The 24,560-nt window shown below is 46.3% G+C and overlaps 1 protein-coding gene across 2 annotated transcripts in view; it reads right to left on the bottom strand.

Moving 5' to 3' along the window:
- LOC135244872 (spectrin beta chain, non-erythrocytic 1) overlaps positions 1-24,560 on the bottom strand; it is a 109,229-nt gene that overhangs the window by 62,353 nt on the left and 22,316 nt on the right. Inside the window, exons 2-4 of one of the 2 annotated variants that reach the window (XM_064317514.1) lie at positions 13,654-13,858; positions 10,187-10,197; positions 3,175-3,185 (exon numbers count right to left, since the gene is read on the bottom strand). In XM_064317514.1, coding sequence (XP_064173584.1) covers positions 3,175-3,185; positions 10,187-10,197; positions 13,654-13,798 — 167 coding nt within the window. In that variant the 5' untranslated portion in view covers positions 13,799-13,858. The remainder of the gene's footprint in view (positions 1-3,174; positions 3,186-10,186; positions 10,198-13,653; positions 13,859-24,560) is intronic. The other variant, XM_064317513.1, reaches the window with a different exon arrangement.

The raw sequence follows: 24,560 nt of genomic DNA on the forward strand, positions 1-24,560 counted from the left end.
CAGGGGAGGATGGGCTCCACCCTCTATAGCTGGGTTCATTCCAAAAGTTCTTCCCATCTGGGAGTTTTTTCTTGCCAATGTCTGAGGGTTTTACTTTTTTTGCTTGCTGTTTGGGGCTTCAGGCCTGGTTTTTGCTCTTTTTCTTCTACTCTGTAAAGCGTTTTTATGACAATTTTTTTGTAAAAAGCACTATACAAATAAAATTTATTTGATTTGATTAATATTAAGAACAGCACAGACAAACCATGGAAAAGTGGCGTCTGTCCCCTAGCAGTGGAACACACAAACACAGTCACTTTGTCACATGAAACCTGCACTCAACTGTAAGCTTGGATCACGCACATATCTGGAATATTTTCAAGTTAAATGCTGGTACTTGAAATCACTCTTGCAGACCCCCATGTTATAACTGTTGGTGACCATAGATATTAAAATTGTGAGCTACCTGTGGGAATTTCACTAATGTCTTCCAAGGTTAAAGTACTTCAAATAAAAAGTAACCGACCCAGGTCTTCCGTCTCCTTGTTCCTGTGCAGTGCCTGAACTCCCCGCCCTGACAGAACACCACGTGCCTGACCCCAAAACCTCACAGCGATAACGCAATCTGCATCGGAGCAGCTGATGCTAACAGCATTCTTTCACAAGCCCCCCCCCCCCCCCCCTCGCACACATCTCGGAACAAAGGGTTAAGAAACCCTGTTTTAGACACAGTTACTCTCGCAATACTCAGCTCCATTTTCACAACTCAGGCAGTTCAGTCTCCCTACTGATGAAGCTGAAACGTATGAAGTTGCTGCGTCTTCCAAAAATGTCATTTAAGTGGCCCAGCCTAGTACAATACTGTGACAATGGCAATGGAGCGTCTTCACTGTACTATAACCAGGGAAGCTCCTGTTACCAACAGGAACCGGCTGCAATTAAGAATTACAGGAGACAGAGGGAACACAGCTGGATGTATCTGGTTAGTTTACACAATCCGTTTTAAGGTCCCAACACTGGGACCGGGACCGTTAACGGATTCCCATAATCCCATGCAAGCCACCTACAGCATTCCCCGGCATCTTTCGTACGGCTAGCGTGTGCGCAGAGGGCGAGAAGAAATTCCTTCCCCCGAAAGCGCATTCCCTCAGACACCAATTCCCCAAAGCGCCGCCATTACCGCTTATTAAACGCTTACGCGGGAACGCTGAGTAAACACCGCCGTGTGCATTAGCGGGGCGGGGCCGGCGCTCCTGATGCAATCACGTTCCCCCGAAAGCGCCAACGGCTTCGAGTCGCCTGGGCAACGATTCAAATGAGCTTTCAGCGCACGTTTACCCAGAACGCACCAGGGGAGAGACCCTCCGCAGGTCCCTCAGCGGTGGGACTGCGAGGGGGAAGAAACACGCGAATGGTAAGAGACTGAGGAGGAAGCACTAGGACGCACAGTCTCAGAATTGGGAGTGCTGATCTAGGATCAGTTTCTCATGGCTATATACTAGTTTTATTCATTATGAGTAAAAAAACAAAACTGATCCAAGATCAGCAATTTTACAGGCCTGTTTTAGTTTAGCAGTTTTAGTGACGGTCGACTCCCACACCAACTCATTATCACAGAGAGAGTCAGAGGTCACATCGCCATATACATTTGGCATTAGTCATAATTTATAACTAATCTTTCGAAAGATTTCACAAAATTCATTGCTTCACAACCACAAGGAAGTCCACCTGTCAGCACAGCACTGCACATCATGCTGCATTTTATATTTCTGTCGTAAAAATTTTGGGCATCCTCATTTTAGCCCTTACGTCGAAAACAAATGTATGTTGATGAAAATAATTTGAACCAAAACATCTGCCATTTCGGAACTCTCAGTGGTGATTCAGTATGCCTGCATATTTGAATCTTTTTTTCCCGGCATCTTGAATGAGTCATTATGACAATGTGAAAATATTAAATTAGCGCGAAGCTACTGTATTACTAAACTAAACCTTAAATCCCCACTATGTACTCATGGGAAGGATATGAGTGTACCGAGGTAGAAAAAACATGCACATCCCAGTCTTTGCGTATTCAAAGTACTATTGAATGGATGCAAGTAAAGAACTGGATGAATCTGCATTATTTATTTATTTATAATAATCAGTTTTCTCGCTCATCAGACCTGTAGTTCACTCCCTTTACCAGGAAAAAGCAAATAAAGAAAAAAAAACATGCAGCGGTCATGTGACAAGAGGAGGCCCCGCCCCCTTTCCCCCATGAGATCACGGAGGCCCGATCACAAGGCACTCGCGTGCCTCTTGCCCCCAGGGTATCCCTGTGTCCTAACCCCCACCCCCCTCGCTTCCATCCAGCCCCTCTCCTCTCGCAGTCATGAGCCTGAAACCCAACCAACTCCCAAATCCCACACGCCCCCCCCCCCCCCTTTCCCTGCAACAGGAACCCTGCAGGAACTTTCAGCCTTTTCCCTTTCTTTCAGAAAAAGAACAAGGGAGGAAGAGAAGAGAAGAGTCAGAGTTGGTCATCAAACCACCCAGGAGGTGAATCATGCCTTAGCTGACAGCTAGCTAGCTCGCTCGCTCGCTTCGCCTAAGAGAGCTGCAGTCATAATCTCTCCTCCCTCACAGCCCACAGGATGCTACAAAAATGTATTTTTCAGCTCTGTTAAGCTCTCACGTCCACCCAGTTCTTCATTGGGAATGTTGTGATGCTGCCTGGCCTCACCATTTTCAGTGACCATGTTGAGGTGTTTTTATGAAAAGAAAGACATTTCAATTTATACAAAGAACAAACGTATTCGATACCTGAGGTCCCAGAAAGCAGTTGTCATTGGAACAGAGAGCAGGATGTTCTATGGTCAAGATGTTAGTTCAGAGGTAAATAGATCTTTTCAAGTTTTCTTTACAAAATGAAAACATCCATTTTACTCAAGTCCCACTAATTGATCCAATTTTCAATTTCATGCATTTGACCGTTTTTGTCATATGATTCACAATGTGGGTTTTTGGCAAGACAGTGAAGTCTTGTGGTTTTAACGGTGCCCTTTTTTAGATTTTTTTGGTCGAGGCACACTTAGACTAAGCACTGCATGGGCTGTGGTGTGTATAAAATCAGAGTAATAACTGTGTAACATCAGGAAATCAACTGCGTTAGAAACTGGACACAGTGGGGTTCAGGAAAGTCTTAAGCATGACTCTCTCTTGTCCTTGTGCTTCATGTAACATGAATGAGGCCAATAGTCCCAAGGCCTACTGTGTGTGTGTGTGTGTGTGTGCGTGTAAAGTTCCAATATTGCAATTTACATTTACAGTTTAGGCATTCAGCAAATATACTTAGCCCGAGAGACTTATTCAGTTTTCATTCATGTAAAAGCTATTTACTTATGTGACTCCATATTTACCAGTTCAGGATAAGCAGCCTGCTCAAGGTTAAAATGGCAATGCCTTTCCGTTGTCCTACAAACCCACCCCATACAGACAGAGGATGATGGGGATGCAGGACAGGTAGGGTATTTTATGAAAGTAAGCCCCCCTCCCCCCCACATGCCTGAGTTAGACTCAATCTAATCCAGATGGTGGCACCACCCACTGGTGAAACTTAAGCGTGGATCTGAAGACAGGAGGCGAAGCTGGGAACCTCTACTGAGGTTAAAGCGTTACAGACACTCTGCAGGGTACCCCACTACCAGGGGTACACACACACACACACACACACACACACAGAGCCCCTAAACCTGGGATTCAACACAAATGCACACACTGTACCCCTAAACATGGATCCACACACACACACACACACACACACACACACACACACACACACACAGCCCCCTTAAACCTAGGATCCAACACAAAAATACACACACAGGCATTTACTTTGTCCCTAAAGTAAGTCTGGGATCCACACACACTCACTTACTCACACACAGCTTGTGCATTGAACCCCTAAACCTGAGATCCAACACATACTGGGCCCACAAAATGGCAGCAGAGGAGGAAGGTGTCACGAGGGAGGGTGGGTGGATGCACGGGGCCCCGATATCCACCGCGTCATCATCACATCGATCACCGAGCCGCCCGACTCAAGGCATCGGCATTTCATCTGCTCCTGGAGCCACGGTGGCAAATTTCACAGGGGCATTCAGACCTCATTTTTTAAATGACAAATTCTTGCAGCCTCACCTTTTGTCAGGAAGGCGGATGGAACTCTGACGACAGGGCCTACGGATTCTCGGTTTCGTTTCAATTTCAGAGGGCAAAAACAACAAGAGTCGAGGAAGCCGTTCGGTTTCCCCTATGTGCGGATTAAAGAATTCTGGGAATTTTTCAGGGCTAGGGCTTGGGCAAACAGACCGGGCAGCGATCATCTAGGGACCCTACGAGGTCTGAGGGGCTGGTTTTAATTATTCAGGGGCCAGGGCGGGCCTTGCAGAATGTGTCGATAACTTTCAAGAAGCTCTGCGTGATATTATCCACTTCATCTTCTGTTATTTTTGGACTCCGATCCTCACCGGAGTTAGAAGTGGGACGTTTCACACCGACGTGGCCTCACCATAGGCGGAACAGACATACCACCAAGGCCTAAAGAGATCAATGGGAGCACACTACCACGGGTACTACAGACGCACCAGACACACGGTTTCAGCATTCCCTCCATCCATATTGGTTATTAACGGTGTCGCATGCATGCATGTCATAAATATCCTATAGAGTGACCTAGATGAATTCATGGATTCCATGAGACAATCTTAAAACGCGTGACACAATGCATCATGGGTCTTTCCTCGATGGAGACTTGCAGTTTGATTGCATTGTCTTTGTCCGACCGAGTTTTCACAGTGGTCTCTGTGCTTCGAAGGACCTACTTAAGTAGCACTGTTAACAGCTAACTGAACAATGATAAAGGCAACTATACTGGAAACACATCCAGCAGATCTGCAAAACAACAGAAACCAAACTGAAAAGAAGAGAGAGAGTGTTTTTCATGAGTGACTTATTTTAAATGTTTTTTTAAAAATTATTGTTCATTAAATTGGCCATGCGTTTGCTTGGTACAGTAGCTTAATAAGGAGCTGACCGTGGACAGGCAAACAAAGAAGACCAGGAGAAACACCAAAACATTTAATCCCGGTCAGTTGGGAAGGATGAGGGCCAAAGCAAGCACCGACTGCATTCTCGCTTCATTTCAAAACATTCTGACTTCTGAGAAATTTCCTCCATTTCACAATCCTCAAAAAAAAAAAAAAAAATGCGGCAGACCACCAAGATACATTTCAAACTGAAAATAAAAACATAAAGAAAATCAATATGTACGAGTGCTGTTATTGTTGAGACAAGTCCAACCACAGCGGACAAGAACCTGTGGGTGTCAGCACAGAACCCCCTCCATCCTGCAGGCCCTTTTATTTTGAGATAAAGTTTAAATAAATTTAAATTAAATTTTTAAAAAAATAAAAATTTAAAAAAGCACAAGTAACAGACAGCGCTCTCAGTGTTTTTGAGATATAACCCTGTGGAAAAATCCAGCTAAGACCAGCTGGGATTCATTGCTGGTTTCAGCTGTGTTCTGACACTTCCAGCAGGTAATAGCTAGTTTGTTGCTGGTCTGGGACTAGTCATAGCTCATAGCTGGTAGTGTAAGCTGGTGGCCAAACAGGTGGAGTAGTTAATTATAGGATGCCCAGCCAAGCAACCAGATAAAACCAGCTAGAAGTGTCAAAAAACACATCTTAATCCAGCCTGACCAGTTTAGGCTGGTTTGACATGGAATTCTCAGCAGGGGACTGCTTCGTGGACTGAAATGATCAGTGACCATACCAAACTTTCTAACCAATGGTTTTTGTGTGTGGTGGAGCATATTTTAGACATTTACACTATTTTCTACAAACCTGCCAGCCATACAATGGCTAGTATATAGGGCATTGACGAGTTTGTGGTCTAAAGCAAGACAATACATTTCAAGTAACAACAGTGTTCTGTTGTTCACTCTTGTTCAGCGACATTGTTCCTTCAGAGATTGTAAGTGTGTATGCTTGATCTTATTTTTGGTTGGAACTACAATGGCTTCCAACATTATTGGCCCCCTGCAGCAGCACAATGCTGAACTTTGATTGTAACCGGGTGCTACAGTCAGATGAGACCAAAGTGTAGCCTTTTAGTCAGGCACACCAGTGGTGGGTCTGGCATCGGAAGAAGGATGATTTTGTTCCAAAGAACATCATGCTTATGGTGAAATATGGAGGTGGATCTTTGAGGTTATGGAATGGTTTCATATCTATGGCTCCTGGGACATTTGTTAAAAGTCAACAGAGTCATGAATCAAAGTCAATGAAGAAATGCTTAACTGAACTGTTTTACAGTTGCCATCTCAGTCACTATTCTTGAACCATTTCAAGATTTGTGGTTTGATTTTAAGATGGCCGTGCACCAAAGGATCTGAAGAATCTTGAAAGATTATGTACAAAGGAATGGTCAAAGATCCCCGGTATGTTCACCAATCTCATAAAACACCACAGAAGATGTGGCATTAGCATTATTGTAGCAAAAGGGAAAGGGCACAATTGCTGAAAACAGGAGTGTCTATTATTTTGAAACCGACCTTTTGTTGGAAATACACGTATTGTTACAAAAACTGAACAATTATGTTAGTATGAAAGAATACAATTTCACATTTTTAAGCATCAAAAATAGCTAATTAACAGTGTAATTCTATAAAGCCTTGATATCAGCATATAGCCAGAGGCTGCTGTGTTCAAGGACAATATAACAACAAGTATTTACTGTTTGTTTGGAATTGTGAATACATGCTAGAACGTGACTATTTTCCTTGGCACAGCCTCTGGAAACATGCTATCATTGTACATGCTGCTTAGGAGTTACTTGAAGTGTATTTTCTTGCTTTAGACAACAACCTCCCAAACGCCCCTTGACTAGGCATCATAAAGCCATCAGGTTGTCATATATGGAGAGATGAGTCTCAGTAGTATTGACAAAATGTGTGCATCATGATCCATAAATAAGAGATGCACTTGTCAATAATATTGAGACTAATCACTCTCCATAGTCATAAACTTCTATAAATATCTTCATTGTCCTTCATTGCGCACAGAAAACTGTGCAGGCCAATCAAAAACAAAGTAAAGCTCAAATTATATCAAAAACTCTAGAATGTGAACTATCCCTTTCAAATGTATCACCATTTATACTAAGCATTCTTCAGTGATACAGCAAGCTACAGCTTCTATTCAACAAAGATTAAGGTAGTCTTTTTTTCTACCATATAAATGAACATTTTCCCCACTCCTTCTACCCTGACCCACAAATGAGCGGAACTCTCCGAAACACAGTAATTAGCAAAATGGGGCACGTTTAAGAACAACCATGTGCTACTGGTATATTACATGGTGCACTGACATATCACTACAAACTTACGTCACCTGGAATTCACTCTATTCAACACACTTTCTTTGATCCATACATAAACAGTTGTCAAGTGAGCCCTTAGAGCCCTGATTGGCTGATGGGAGCATGTGGTTAATCTTCAACAGCACTAATGCAAATAATCAAACCTTGAAATGAATTAAGATATTTTTCCACCAATTACTGCCAGGCTTTGGGAAGCAAAATAAAAGAGACAAGACATCCTGGTTGGTAAGTAATCGTGAAGGGGTGGCAAGGCTACTTATGAAAGTCGCAGGAATCAGGTGGTGAAGTTATTCTGAACTAACGAACGTAACCGTGCCGAGTTAAAGTTGTCGGGGCAAACAGCTAACAATGAGCCCATTGGAGGGCCAATGAAACAGGCTTTTCACCGACTCCGCACATGGCATTCCATTGCCATTTCCATGCCAACAAACATGGCGTGGGAGGTAGGTGGGGTCATAAGAGGACAGAGAAACCAAAAACACAGAGGGGGGAGAGACAGAATTACCTGGAGCCCCTTTATCTGAAATATCACGCAATCTGAACCCCGCTCCAGAGCCGCGTAATCAAACTGAGTCTAATCACCACCGAACCGGACAGGGGGCGAGGAGGTTCGCCACAAAACCCGATGATTGATGTCTTCGGCAGGCGAACAGGAACGCGAAACTCCACGGACGTAACAGAGCTGGAATCGCACTGCCGCGGCGACGCCAAACTCGCGCCTAGCCCCCGAATGCAGGGAGGGGCAGGGGCGAGACGGGAGCACGTGTGACAGGGCGAGGGAAGCCAGGGGCCACCGCACAGGGCTGGAGGTCCCGAGAATTTAAAGGACGGACAGACGGACTCACAGGCCCTGGCAAGTAAAAATGATTCGCTCAATATTTTTAAAGCAACAGAAACAACAGCAGCTTGGGTCACCAAAAAGGCAAATTAGGAATTCAACGTCCAATATTTTTAACACATGAATCTTACTCATTTTAAGGGAATTTGAATAATTCAAAGTTTTATATTTCCAATGTGGAATACTAGCCTGCCTAGGGATCAAGTGTATTTGCCAAATGTAGCCTTCATTCACCGAGGATTTCAACTGGCCAATTGTGTGTCAGGATCCCAAGAAAACACACCACGGTCCCTGGAAATGAATTAAATAAAAGGAAAATGGTTCACATTTTCCCTGCTAGAGCAGAAACCCTCTTCATCTTAACGAAGACAAGAGATGAGCCATCAGAGGACAGCTAAAACCATCTCCAGCGTACAGCCAATGGCGTGCCTCAGCCTTCAGTCACTGTGCTTCCAATGCCCAATCAACACACACGGTGAGGAGATAACGAAGGGCCTCTGTGTTTGCCAGGGAAATGCACATCTGGTGAGCAAGGCTACACCTCACCAAAAAAAACCCAAAAAAGAACAGCCGCTTGCAAGTCAACGAGTCATACGATGAAGCACCAAGACTGCTGGGGAACACGGATAATATTGACTTTTGGCCTGTTTTTCTTCAAACCTCCTGGGGTTCATTGTAATGCAGAGAATTTTTATATTCCACAGCTCTGAGACGTTAGGAGCCTCACATTCAGTGTCGATTCGGTACACAGCACACATAAGTACAGTAATACCTACGTACAACTAAAGCAGCAAACTTTACCCACATATTAACCAGTACACTCTGTCCACATAACTAAACCAACCACTGAGCTCTAACCAATCAAGTACACTATACTCACAACTAAACCAATAGGTCACACTGCACTCATAACTAAACTAGTAAATGGGCCCAATAAGAATCAAGAGTCAACTTTATTTTTATTCACGATTATTATTTCCAAAAATGATGTGCTGCAGCCTCAGAGAGGGAATGGTATAATCAGTTTTATCAGTTTGTTTGCTACAGATTCAGTTTATCAGCACAGATCTGTAACAGTAATGCTGAAGGTGTCAACCGCTGTCATGTACAGCATTCCGCGCCCCCCCGCTTTCCCCCCCCCCCCCCCCCCCCACCCAAGCTCCTCGCACTTCCTCATCACATTACTGCTCAGAACAGGGTGGGAGGGGGAGGGGGGAAGGGGGGAATCTGTTCCAATGGCCAGGAATGCAGGAAAACACAATCATGTGAGAGGCAGTAGACATTCGCTACTTTCAGTAACACGAGGGGGTTGTTTCTGACGAACACCCCCCCCCCCCCGCCCCCTCACTCCCCCTCGCCCCCTCCCACATCTAAAGCGCTGCAGTTTCCAGCATCAGGATTACACGGAGGGACACACACACACACACACACCGCGTGTTCCGGATCCCTCGCTTGTCAAAGTTTCGGGAAATGGCCTTCCCAGTATCCCCTGCAGCTGTCCGTGGGACTGCTTGCGTGCCAGAGCGGGTCAGACTGAGTCTTCTCCATCTCCCGAGCCCTCAGAGAGCCTCCAGATCAGCCTGCTGTGGTGACTAAGCAGCCCAATCCGAAGTCCCGGCGGCTTTTCTTGAAAGTGGGAATCAAGCGGGTACAATCAAAGCCCAAAGACCGCCAGCGTCCAGTTACAGTAAGAGCAGCCTTACGGAGTCATCCGCCAGGTGGAGGTGAGCCTGCACAATTGACAGTATAAACACTGCAGTCAGCATGACCTGAACTCTCCCACACACACGTGCGCACACACACATGCGTACACGCACGCATGCACACGCACACACACACACACGTGCGCGCACGCACATACTCACGCACGCACGCACACACACATACACACACGTGCACACACTCACTGTATAAGTCAGTAAGGTGCCAAGATATTCCAGTGGCAAAGCCAAGATCTTCAAACATGACTGTCCATCCAATAGTGAATTGGCAGAGGAAAAAGTCCTTTATTAATCAGCTAAGCAAAAAATAACTTCCCTTTCACTTTTTTTATTTTTATTGTTTTAAACCAATTTCCTCACAGGCCACTAAATGACATTTCAGTAATAGCCTTTCTTTTCTTTTCTTTTTTACACCGCAGTGAAGGGTTTGAAATTCCCATTAAGCCTGAGAGTCCTAAGATCTGATGGCCAATCAGCCTGGGCCGTAGAGAGCCGTGTCAGAGAGCGGTTTATGCAAATGCATGCGCCATGCGGATGAACACGCAGGGCTGATAATGCGTCGGCCCCCGCAGCCGCCGCGGCCCCCGTACAGTACATCACTATTCACACCATCAAAGATGAAGAGGTGCGAGGGTGAAGCACCGCACACTTCTGGAAAACAGGCATCAGAATCCTAAATGGATCAGATCTGCAAGCGGTGTGGGGGCGGGGTAACCATAGAGACGAGCGCACGTCTTTGGGCTGTCTCTTCATTCACAGCTTTCCACCATTTGCTGATTTTTTAAAGTTTGCATAAGAGAGGCACACTGCTTTCATGAACACAAAAGTGCATAGTGGGCTGTACTTCATTATGGTTCATAACTACTGCAGGTGCAGTACCTGCAGTACCTAAAGTAAAATACTACTATTACAATTCATTGGTTAGCTAAGAAATAGCAGAAATTTCAAAAACCAAAAAAAGGAAATATTCATTTTTATGCATTTTAAATGGACTTCTTATAGACTGATTCTTGTACAACAATGTTCTTTTTCCAAGTGATGACGTTCGCCTGATGACACACAGACGTAATATTGATACTTGGTGACAAACACACTTCAGCAATGATACGTTGCAGTAATGACTATGAACAGAACCCCTGCTCTTATCCCAAGGTTATCTGTGGCCGACTTCCCAGAATGAGGAGAGAAATGGCGGTATGAGAGTGTGAGTGTTGGCGGGATCAGAGTTCTGCTCCGCAGCCTGGGAGTCCCCTGAGCAGGTACAGTCACTTCACAACCACACCGACGCTGAGGGCGAGGAGAGACAGCTACGGGGTTGTACCGCACACGCTGACCTCAAAAATCCCCCCATTTACCTCTCTCTGAGAGGAACAGACTAGGCAGCATATAGACTGCACTCCATAACGTTTGAGACAGACATATTTTTCTTGATTTGGCTCTGTGCTCCAACAATTTCAGATTTTGTAATCAAACAATTCACACGTGGTTGAAGTGCAGATCTGCAGCTTTTATTACAGGGTATTTTTTTATACATGTTGATTTCACCATTTAGAAATTACAGCAGTTTTTATACATGAAGAGAAAAACAGGTCCTTTATCCCAAGCATTACGGAGGGCACTAAATATCTGGGAGAAATGTTTATTTTTGAGGCTCTTCAGCACCAGGTCCACACACAAACCCACGCAGCCCAATGAGCCATGATTCATACAGTGGACCCCATCACTCTGTAAAGCCAAACACTGGCTGGTTGCTGTTTTTCACGGGACCACTGACACTTTGAGCAAAGCCTGATGCATGACATGCATCACAACTGCCACAGGGAGTGTGGAAAGGGAAGGTGACGCAACTCTAATGACTAGACCAACGGCAGAATCTGTGGAGGTGTAGCGACACGCGGCTCAAGGCTCCATACCGACCCCGCAGTATCGAGGCTAACAGCTGCCAGCTACACTGCCAGATTAATATTAACAGGTGTACCTACGCACACAGGTAAACAGGGACGAAGGATACCGCGCTCTGCAGCGTCGAGACTGTGCTGTACATGCCAGCCTTCAGAGATAAAGTCAAACAAGTAATGAGCTCTCAGTGCAAACTCATCTTCCATGATTCACTTCCTGTGGTTATGGGCGTGAAGTAAAACGGAAACCAGAGATAATAAAACCTGAAAGTATTTTTTTTTTTATTCAAATAACTTCTGGAAACCTGACATAGTTTCCCCCTGATCTCAGAGTTTGAGATGAAATTCGTCACTCTTTTAAACCTGACAGAGAAACGATACAGGCTGGACTACAACTGGATACACAGGGTTAAATTAACAAAAGGGTGCTACATTTATCGAAAGGCTAACGTAGCTGGAATGCTCCAAGCGTTAAAAATGGAATTAGAGCTGAAACATTCATACGCTGCCACCCTGCGGGCAGGACGCCATGTTCACACGGCTGTTAGTGGCTCAGCTCTCGGGCCCGAGTTTAGAGTGTGGCCAAACACGGCCTGCTTATTGTACAGAAACCCCAGGGCAGCGCAGTCTAACGGAGGGGAACTGGGCTCATATCGATGACCAAAACCTTCAGAATTGCTTCAGTATGTATAACTGCACGTGTATAGAATAAGTAAAAGCTATGCAAGCTGCTCTGGATAAGAGTGTGGAATGGCTAAATGTAAATGTGTATAACAAATGTAGTCTTTTTTTTTTCTTTTTTTAAGTTGAAGCAGCAAAAAGTCTACGTGATCTTTTCCACAAGCAGCTGTGAGCACTCTGTGAAATTTAGCGTTTTGGAATATCACATTTTAAGGAAAGCCAAAAACTGGGGAATGTCTGGACAGTGTTCACGTTACCCCTCTGCCCCCCCTCCCCCCACCCCCTCCCCTCCCCTCCCATCTGGGGGAAGATATGACACTCTGTTCTGGCACAAATCCTAGTTTTCCAACACCAAATTATCCTTCATCAGCATCTGTTCCCTGGTTCCCAGTAAATCTTGTCCATTCCCTGAACCCCAGTCTCACTCACGCCAGTTTTTATCCTCTCTGCTGCTGACGGCTCAGAGCCCCGCCTCCCTGTCCCAAGCAAGCCAATCATGCTGCTGCACACACGCTCACCAGGAAGTGTGTCTCTGTGTGCCCTTAGCATTTGGGTTTGCGTACACAGCTGAACACCATGTGGCCTTTAATGCTTCTTCTGAGTAGTTAATTCTGCCCAACTCCATACTGTATCACCTAATGTGCTGGTTTTTAGCCAGGCTGTCCTGAGAGCTACCAAAACCAGGAAAGCAGGGCCATAATCAACCAATCAAATCAATCAATCAATCAACCAACCAAATCAACCAACCAACCAACCAACCAACCTACCAATCCTTGTTTTTCGAACAAAGCCGTTCACAAGTAAGTTGACACACAGCTGTTCACAGCTGGCCTGGTGACTATAGTAGAGCTCAGCCTGTAGTTTAAGAACTCCATGATTCAGCAGGGATACAGATCTGTATTATATTGGGATACATGTTCAATGACAGGCTAAAGTGGCTCCTCTATTGAAGGAGTCTTGATTTAAAGATCAAAGCAAGCTCCTGCGTCCCGTGCGCTCAGGGGAAGGTCGCTCCACTGAGAGGCCGGAAGCGAAGGTTCTGTTGTTGAGACCCCCGCCTCCGCCCGCCCGCCCGCCCGCCCCTCGCCCCACGCCCCTCCCGGGCGCTCACCTGCGAGCGCTTTGATGCGCGAGCGCTCGAACAGCCGCGCGGAGCTGTTCTCGTTGTCCCACTCGTCGGCATCCCAGCGGTTGTTGACCTCGGTGTACTGCTGCTGGATCTCCATGTGATCGTAATCCGCGGCTACTGATGTCATCCTGGCCCCTTTTCAGCAAACACGCCTCGTCATCGGCTTCTGCTCACAAAACCCCGGGGACTGCGGGGAGCCAGGGATCGAGGGAGCGAGAGAGAGAGAGAGAGAGAGAGAGAGAGAGAGGGGAAGAGAGCGAGCCAGAGAGAGAGAGAGAGAGCCAGAGAGAGAGAGCCAACATCAGTGACACACCAAATTCAGAGAAAAACATAAGACCAAGACATTTTCCAAAAAGCCAGGCTGAAACCCCACTCCCCAGGGTATGGGGGAACGTTCACCCGCAGTGATGAACTATTCACTGCTCATTCAGGTGTGTGCACGTCCATTCTGCACACGGCACACACTTTGAGATCTTCCATGTCGTCGTTTTTTTCCTGTCCTGTCCACACAAGCTGCTCTGCAAGGTCACAGTGAGGCAGTACCACAGTCAGCCATACCCGTGCGTTGGCGGTCAGCAGCTTCGACTACGACATGGAGACCGTAAACGAACCAGCCTTCCAGACCGAATGCGATCCCAAAGCTGAACTGCCTTCCATAGATATCTCTTTAAACTCAATCTGAACATGCATTTTATCCTATTCAAAGTTAATCACATTTAACTGAACACCTAATACCAATTTGAGGACAACAATCATATTAACTTTTTGGGTTCACAAAGTTTTACTGGCTGGGGAGAACAAGAGCTGAAATAATATGAAAAGGGAAAATATGAACATATGTATACGTTTGACCTTTACCATCACCTTGATATTTTCAATACATCGTTGGTCCTGAGAATTTATAAGATTCTCGGTTCTCAATAAGCAGAACACGGGCTACCTTTTGATTATGGTGCCACCTGGTGGAGAAACCTAAGAACTGAGCCCGTAGAGCAGCCTGAGCTTTAGCTCCATCTACAGGTCAAGTAAGAAAGTGAATGAGGCCGGAAGGCAGGACAAGGACAGTCCTCATCAACGTTCAGCTTCACTTAGCTGGTGCCGAACTGACTGTCAGACTGCAAGGTTGAACACATCAGTAGTCTACTGTCAATGCAGGCTCTTAATGGAAAGGTTTTTCTTTTATTCACTACACGCACGACCAGGGTTGATAAGGTGTTAGATACCATGTAGTCTGTAGGTAATCAGAGCACTAGGTACAATTTAGATAGGAAAATGGCGAGCATGTTGGGCTGAATGGTCTGTTCGCATCATTATGTTCGGTTATGTTACATCATACAAAACATATCAAAGTTCATGCCCTCTAAGGACTCAAATCACCTAACGCAAAGAGCTCTTAAGCAACCTAAACTGAATCAATCATAAGTTTCATATCACACAGTGTAAATATGCCTAGTGATCATATATGATATTAAGTAATGTGTGTGTGTGTGTGCCCACATGGCAGGCCTATGTGGTCAGAACGTATCACAGTTAATGCTTTTAAAGGGGGCTTCACACAGTTAAAATTATAAACAACCCAATGTAAATTAAAAACATCTTTCCAAACATCTGCGTGGTAATACTTGAGGAAAAAGGGGATAGAGAGCTTACTAGGTTTGGAGGACAGAGTAATGACACTGAGACGCAATGACTTCTCACGAGAAGCTGCTCATGCCAGCCACGTCAAACTCGTGCGTAAATTGGACAGTGCAAGTCCGTGACGCACTTTGCAAAAGTTTGACACAGAGCCTGGATAAAGAAGAGACCAAGACCGTGAACGCACACCCGCTATAAAATCTCCACTACTGAAGCGTAACGGGGATCCCCCTCTCTCATCCCCCCTCCCCCTCCATCGTATCGTTTTGCCACACTCGCCCGGCTTTAATTGAAATCTGTTCTAAATCATGTGAGAAGGAGCTGACCGATGAGCTCAGCGCACACTTCTGAGCGTAACGGCTGCGGTCAGCGAATTCGTGCCAGACGGTGACGAGCGGCGAGTGACGTTGCGCGGTCCCGAGCGCAGCGGGTCATCACGCGGGGCAGGGCGCGTTCTGGCTCGGCGCGATGCTAGCTAATTCTAAAAAATAAAAAATAAAAAAATAATAAATTCTGGCGACGAGCAGGGGAGTCAGAAAGCAGGGATTTCCTCTGCGTCAGCTTCACTGGTCCCAGGGCTGAACCACATTTGGGCTAATTGCTACCAGGTTCGGAGGCTTCGAGAATAAAGTCTCGCTGTTTATACTTGCGGTTTCTTTTTTATTGTGCAATTAAACCCCCTTCAAATTACACACTTTCACTTTCTAAACTCCCGATTGCGAAAAATGGAATTTACTAGTTCTCTGACGTCTGCGTATTAAAACGTTAACCCCTTCAACAGCTGCCGGGAGTAAAAGGCTTCAGACCAAATGCATCTAGAGCCCGCTCCCAGAGGCCGTCCCCTACCCTTGAGCTTAACGTTGACCAGGACGTTGTTTGTGCTAAAAACAAACAGGCCTGCTGCACTGGCAGGATGAAAAACGCCTGCAGGGACTCTCCTTTAAAACAGAGAGGAGTCTGGGGTTTGGCGAGCAAACTCGAGCAGAAGGGATGATGGATATACAGCACAGGAGAAACAGCTCAGGGTCACATGCTTCTAGAAACAGCTCTGGGTGATGTACTGCACCTTCGAGAAGGGACATCCATCAATTAATGATATTTGGTTTTTTTTAGCAACATTACAAACAAATTTTCAGTCTTTCGCAACCGACCTGGTGGCTACAGCAGTTGTCAGGCTGCAGTTTAAGAGCAACATGACTCCAGTTGTGCATAGGGTTTGTTTATAGTTGATAGCAATTGAATGTGACTAAAAAAGGTCACTTTTGGGTCTTTGTCTGAAGACCAAAACAGTTTCCACTTCCCGGCACAACCCGGGGAAGGTCATTCCAAAGCTTGGGGCCCTCGAAGTTCAAAACTCAGCCGCTGGATTGAAGCTGTGAATGGACAAACTGAGACTCTTTGATCTAAACTGGGTTTGAGTGAAACTGTCATGCGTAGGCTGATCTGTTCCACATAGTTCCCTATTAACACCCACAAACTACGCATTGTGACTTTGACCAAGTTTCCATAAAAGTATCTTTCATAAAAAATTGGCATCTGGACCGGCAACCACAACCCCGCATTTTTTTCCCCGCCCCATGATAAATGTCGCAAGGAGAAAATCCTGAATTCCACTTCAGTGGTCTGGACGCGACGCACAGTGTGCGCCTTCGCCTGAACTGATCTCAGCAGGCAGCGCCAGAACAGCCAGAAGCCTGGAGCAGGTGTCCTCAGCCAGGCCCCCGGATAATCCGGATCGCGGGGACGCGCGGTAACATCGGCGTACGCGCGTCGCCACCGCCTGAGGGCCCTGGCGAGATGGGGAGTCTGCCGTTAGCGGGTGTGGGGGGGGGGCGGGGGGGGAAACTGAGATCGACTTTCGGTGGAGATCGACCACGTTGCTGCGGGCTCGCGTGCCTTTGGGAATGATAATTACGAGCGGCCCGCGGAGGCAGAGAGCCGCGTCCTGAGGTCAGCGCTCCAGCTATGGATCTCCAGCTCATACGGCCTGAGCCTGACCCTCAGCGTATATACCACACCGTACACACAGGCCGGGCTACAGCTTATGCACTGTACATAGCATACTGTGCTGCCCATATACACAGTATGGCACGCAAATACACTGCATACTGCACGCTGTCATTGTACCATCACCCTGGTACAAGTGCACTGTCTCACCTGGGATTTTACCCTGCATGCCTCCGGATTAGAAGCACAGTTCCTAAACCGTTATACTACACTGCTGCTTGTATGCATGTAGCAGAGCAGTGTGTGTGTGACTCGACCACACACAGTGATGTAACTGCACAGAGCTAACAGAAAAGCTTCAGCGTATACGTACTGTGTGGTGGGCTGCTGATCTCCATTCGGAGAGGAACAGAGCTTTCCCAGGTTTAATTAGGGTCTGATCATCGCACAATCGGCTGAGGACAGGCCTCGCTCTAGCCCGTCCAAAAACAACATTTGTGGGGCGCCGCGCGCGTGCCAAGAACGCATCATGGCGCAAACAGGCCTGGCACAAACAGGGCAGCGATATGAGAATTCTCATAAGCGGGTGCGGAGGTGCAATTGTGTTTGGCTGAAAGACAGCCTGTCAGCGAGAGCGAATCAGAGGGCCTCGGTGGGTAGAGGGAGGCAGGAGAGAAGAGCTCGGCGGGATCGACTGCTTCACACCCACTCCTGCCGCTGTGTTATCACAGGAGGGTCGAGAGCGCGGCTGCGTGGGAGCGCACTGCATACCGCACACTGCTCACACGCGCACACATACGCACACACACACACACACACACGCATACGCACACACACACACACACACACGCATACGCACGCACACACACACACACACGCATACGCACACACACGTACACACACGTACACACATACACACACACACAAGCAGGCAGGCACACACACACACACACACACACCAGGCGAGCATCGCTGTGGGGGGTGAGGAGAGCAAGCGGCTCAGTCCGCTGGGCTATTTTTAGAGTGCGGAGGAGGTGCAGGAGGAGGAGGGAGCGCTTTCTCCTAACGATTCCGGGAGCAGCTCGGCCGTGTGAGGACGAGAGGGAGGCAGGGTGCAAGCATCCACCCCAAATCAACCTCAGCCAGCCAATCTAGTCAACCCCAACCAGCCAATCTACTCAACCCGACCAGCCAAATTTACTCAACCCCAAATCAACCCCAACCAGCTAAATCTACACAACCCAAAATCAACCTCAACCTGCCAATCTAGTCAACCCCAAGCAGCCAATCTACTCAACCCGACCAGCCAAATCTACTCAACCCCAAATCAACCCCAACCAGCCAATCTACTCAACCCCAAATCCACCCAAAACCAACCCCAACCAGCCAAATCCAGCCAGTCCACCCAAACCCAACCACCCAAACTACTCAACCCCAACCAGCCAATCTAGTCAACCCCAAATCCACTCAAAACCAACCCCAACCAGCCAAATATACTCCACCCCAAATCAACCCTAATCCAAAAAAAGACCAGGTGAGCAGTTGCTAAGGAGCTCCACACACTCACACTAGTGCCAGGGCTACACAGTGAATACACACCCTTACCATACCTCCAAGAACAGGCAGGGCCAATCCGTGACATTACATTTAAGGCACTCAGAAGACACTCAGAAGCCAAAGTGACAAACAGAAGGTGCATTTAAGATGACAAGCTATAAGCGCTGAGAGATTTCAAACTAAACCTCGTTTAGTTTGGCTTCACTGCCTGACCATTGAGGGCAGGTTCGATTTTTTTCTGCATTTTTTCCCCCCGCATTCAGCGGGTAATGGCGACAGTCCCCACCACTCCAGTCCACCCACCTCCCTCTCTGAAAGCAGGCACTCAAAATAGGCCTCCGGGGGGGCTCATGTGACTGATGGGTACTCAATACGAGGGGGGGTGGGGAATGGGGGGGGGCGAACAGAACAATGACATCAGTGTCCGCGAGTGAGTGCGGACTGGAGATTGGAGCTCTGAATAGCACTGTCCTCTGTAGTGGCTGCAGATTAAAGGGCCAGGTAAAAAAAATAAAATAATAATACTACACCCCGAGTAGACACCTGTCTGGGGGTGTGAAGACAGGTTTGCAAGCATTAAGGAGCACATACTGACAGGTCCAGAGCAGGCCTGTGTTTAATTTGCTAGCACTGCACTACTTTGCCCTTACAAATAAAAAGAAAAAGAGAAAACAACTATTGAGTGAAAAAAAGAATTTTCATCTTTTTAAAAAACCCAAGAACTCCCCGCTGTTATTGCAGCCGAGGTTGGCTTTGACACATTATAACTGCTATAAAATATGTATCTGAGACAAGGGTTGGAGAAAGCAAGTTTTCAGACTCCTCTGTCTGTCACAGCAGGCAGGAGGTATCAGCGACAGGAAATGCATACGAATGCGGCCAGCGAAATTCAACGAGAGCGGATCTCAAATACCACCTGAGGCCTCAGGCAAACACGTCGACAGACTGATAATCGCGTCATCGTAAAGTGAACAAATGTCAACCCCATCAGCAGACTAAAACTGCATCAAACAGGGGAGCCAGCAGGTGCGCATACATACCCTGGACACAAACAGGGTTCGGTCCTTTTCTACGAAAAAGGCCGGGCCAAATATGGGTTGGGTTACCTAATCCTGGATCAGCGAACGGCCATCTGAAGTAGCTGGGGAAGAAAACCGGTATTATGGCCTGGAACGGATTCCAGGATTCCAGGTCCAAATGACAGGAGACGAGCCAGTGGAACGCGGAATCGGAATGCCAAGATTCCATCGACTTTCCTTCCCTCAAGCGAAGAGCAGCCCGCCAGTTCAGAGAGGAGCTGCTTTTCCCAGCGGCTCAAGCTCCACCGTGAGACCTATCCATCCACGGCCCACGCATCGGTCGAGCAGCACGCGTTTGATTGGTCTACACACAATCGTGGCATAAGATGGTACTTCACGCCCACTGAAACTGAACAGTGCAGCAGTGATACTGTCCGTTTTTTTTTTTTTTTAAACCCTGTGGGACAAGGAGGTGGGCTGCAATACTAGGACGCCCACTCTCACATTTTCAGAAAAAAAGGCAATTCTTTTTCCCATTTATGTTAGAATATTAGAAATATTTATATTTTTATGTTATGACAGGTATCAATAGAAACACAAATACTGGTCTGTAGAACTAAACGAGGCCCCTCCCTCTTAGGTATTTCATTCAAATCCCCCCTCCTTCATGTGTGTACCACAACCTCAAATACTGCATTTCTCCCCCACGTCCTGCATAGCTAAACAGATAATGCAATACATTTCTTATGTAAGTGCCTTTCATAAAAACAAACAAGCAGCTTAAAGTGCTTCACGGTAGAATAAAAAGAAATGTGTACAACTGAAAATGCACACAATATCAAATAAGCAAATAAAAATAATACAACAACGATTAGCCTATATAGGCTAATAGCTATCTTAAACAAGTGCATGTTCAGTTGAGATTTGAAATTGGCGACGGACAAAGCTGTTCTCATATAGATGAATGCAGCCTGATTTAGAGCCAGCCGTGGCCTCTTTTCCTTCAGCTAGCGAGGACGTCACCAATCCAGTATACATACGTGCGTTATGCATGCTATCTGGTCTGGAACGAAAAGGCTTTTTTTCCGGTCACACGCGAATTCCCGACCGCGGGACACAGCGAGTCAAGCGAACGGAAATTTTTAGCAAGCGTTGGCGGAGGTTCTCTGGCACCCCACACCTCAGTCTTGAGTTTTCTGTCCCTTGGAATGACTGTGCGAAGCTGACAACACTGCCAAAGCACACAGAAAAAAACTTTCAAGCATTTCTCTTTTCTGGGACCCAGGTTGAGGCTCGACATTCTTTCGCCGGTATGGTTCCTTAACCCTCAAAAGAGTAGGTTTTTTTTTTTCCCCCCAAATGTTTTTTCAAAATTCCAAGTCAGTGTTCTAGAACTCCGTTGCTTTCAATTACCAGCAGTGATTGTTATATCCGCATTAGAATGTTCAATTAAGAACATTCTAATCACATATTTGTGATCTCACACCTTGAAGGGCTAATTACTAATGCCGTATAATAATAAACCTGTGCCCGTATTACCTTAGGCTCACGATTACCCTTTTTGAGGGGGTTGTAATTTTTTTTTTTTTTTTTTTTACATGGCTACTTATGATACGCCACTCAGATCTTAACAAAGACCAGCTATTTAGTCCTCTTCCAAATTACAGTGGACATAAATATTCTTTATTCAGATCAGGGCACTACAACAGGACGTCACAGGCAGATTTAAGTAGACAATGGTATCATAATATCATAAATACATTTTTCTGACCAAAAAAAAAAAGAAAAAGGCAATTTGTAAGCAAAAACATTTCCCTCTGACGGCACGTCATTCTGAATATCTTGGGTGAAATCAAGTGAGGGAGAATACCAGAAGAGCTGACCACAACAGAGAGCAGCCAAACACTGAACTGAACAGCATTTGTGTTGCCCCGGGCACCAAATGTAGCCCAAATTGCACGTGGGCACTATCAATGTGCAGATGGAACATTAGTATTGATTTACCAGCTAGTTATACTCTCACCACAATGGAAAGATAGTGATACCCAATATCACTCACATATAACCAACCAATGCCTCAGAAACAGATCACATGACTGCAGCCCTGCTGATGAGGCAGTGGTGGGTGGGGAAGAAGAATAGTTTGTGCAGGAGGCATGTACAGTATTCACGTTGCTCAGGGCCATCTTTAGAGCCCCCCCTGCTGGGGAAATGTGGCACATGTCAGGTTTTACTGCCAAGCCACACCTCAATGTAGATCGCACCATCCCCCCGAAAAAGGATCAGCCGCAAACATGACTGTCTCAGGATCAGTCACTTTCATGAAACACCCATATTTATTCATTCAGGGCTGGTTATTGCATTATCCAAAAGGCAGAAAGATTATTGCAGGTGTTAATTTGCACACCGTCTACAACCTTACATTATGCCTGCAGTAAAAGCAGGCCTACTGTACACACAAGGATGAGAATAGAAAGAGTACCATGGGAAGGGGAATGGCCTTTATTTAGAATGCACTGAACACTTTGTACAAGTCACACTGACTGTAGAAATCAATAGCAAGAAACCACTGAATCCGCACATTCTTGGGAACCAAGTGTACAGGGCAATTCACCGTGAGAATGTTGACATCTCGCACAAAACATTTCAAAGAAGGGTTCCACTAAATACTAAAACAAACCTCGACAGCTCAGGTCAGTCCCTACAGAGTATAAGCGCCATTGAAAACACAAGAGAAGGGGTTTAAGAAACCAAGCCTTAAAACTCCCTTTGCCTGGAGAAAAGCAAGAACAGAGGACTACAGACAAACAGCTGCAGGTTCTTCGGTTTCGACAAACAAGCTTGAGGCCGGGCGGGGACCTGTTTGCAGTGGCAGCCGTCCAGTAGGCCACTCTTAGTATCATGCGCTATTTAGATTCTTTTTTTGCAGGAACTGAGGAACAAATCTAGAAAAACATACATCCTACAGAGTGTTCCGAAATGGATTACAGATGTGCGGTGTTTACGATCTGACGTAACAGCAGAAGGGAACTGTCGGAAATGGTTCTAATCTGGCAACACAGCGAAGCCAACAACGAATACAATCCTGCGCAAGCATTTGTCTTCCAAGCCTGTCCAGCTATCTGTCTTCCAAGCCTCCTCCAAAGTTAGGACTCCCAGCTAACTCCAGAATTAACAGCCACTTTGTTGAAACTGGCACCATTTAAATCGCCATTCCCATGCTGTTGAGTCCGATCAGATAAGAGGAATGTACTGCAACTGTACCGAGACAATCCAACAAGCAGTAATCAAAGGAGCTTTGTTCACCAAATTTGCGGTAAGTAAATGCCCCAAATCAAAAAAGTACCCTGATAAACTTTTTTGATAAACCCTGATCCAGCTGTTTTTATAGTTTCCTCACATAATATGCCACAGACCATGAAATAAAGACTGCGATGCATATGCAAAACCAGGTGCTCGTTTTTAAATAACTCAGAAAGTAAGGATTTGTCGTCATGGTAACACAAGCACAGATTCAACAGTCTCACGTCAGTGACACGTCATCACACCCCTGAATGCAGTCAGCACAGTACATCTGATCACTCTGAAATTAGAAACTACTTGTAAATCTTTTAAACAAAAATAATTCCCACTTGGTTCCCAGCAGCATAAAAACTGTTTAGAAGGTACCTTTTGATACAGCCTTAAATGTAGCCCCACCTGTGGAGAGTGGCACAAACCAGTTTTTCCTGCTTAAGATTTCTCTAAGGGTTGTATATTTCCCAAACCTTAGAACTATAATTAGGGATGTGCATCAAACATCTCAAATAGTATTTTTTCTTATGTAAAAAAAATTAAGCCATTTACTTACAACCCAGCTGACACAATACATGTTAATAAAAATGTGTCACAGTTGCCAAGGCAACACAATGAATAAACATCCAGATAGACTACTGACTGTGTTCAGTTGAGCTCTAATGAAGAAAGCAAATGAAATGTTTTCTACGCTTGCATAATGAGACGTTCGGCCTGCTCCAATCACATCCAGGTTCAGCTCCATCAGTTCTCAGGAATGCCAGCAGTGCAGATTGCTCCTGCGGTGCGGTGGGAGGTACCAGCCAGTGCACGCCGAGACGTCTTGAGTACGTCTCCGCCTTAACTCTATTCCTTCCTGCGTCCCTGGAGACGTCACGAGCCGAGAAAGACGCACAGAAACGTGCCGCGCATCTTAGCGACGTCCCCTCGTGAACCCCTGCCGCCGCCATTCCTTCCCACAATGCAATACGGGTCAAATTCTGAGTCCATGACATTAGACTGAGCAGTTGTTTGCCAGGAGTGCCACCATCTCATCAAAGGCTGAACAGTGAGACCGACATGGCATAGACAGCAAGCCGGCGACTGATTTACTGCACACGCAGAGACGTGACATCATCGCCTCATTACTCACAGCGGGACACGTCGCAGACAGGACGTTTGAAGGGGTGCTAAGCCTCCTCTCGACAAGTGGAGGTCGACAAGGAAGGCCCTCCCCCTCCCTCAATCTTCCCGGTCATCTCTGTTTTTGGACTCACATATGTTGGGGTCACATGTATAAAGCCCAGAGGTCACAGGGACCCCAGGAGGAAAGTCCCACAGGTGGAGGGAGAGGACAGATTGCACCCAACAGGCACAAAGCAGGGGCTCCCCATCAAACTTTAACTGCAGCTCTCCAGGACTGGAGTTAAACCCGCCGCTCCGATGAGCACTGCAGCC

Source organism: Anguilla rostrata, chromosome 18, assembly GCF_018555375.3.
Source record: "Anguilla rostrata isolate EN2019 chromosome 18, ASM1855537v3, whole genome shotgun sequence".
NCBI classification, from domain to species: Eukaryota; Metazoa; Chordata; class Actinopteri; order Anguilliformes; family Anguillidae; genus Anguilla; species Anguilla rostrata.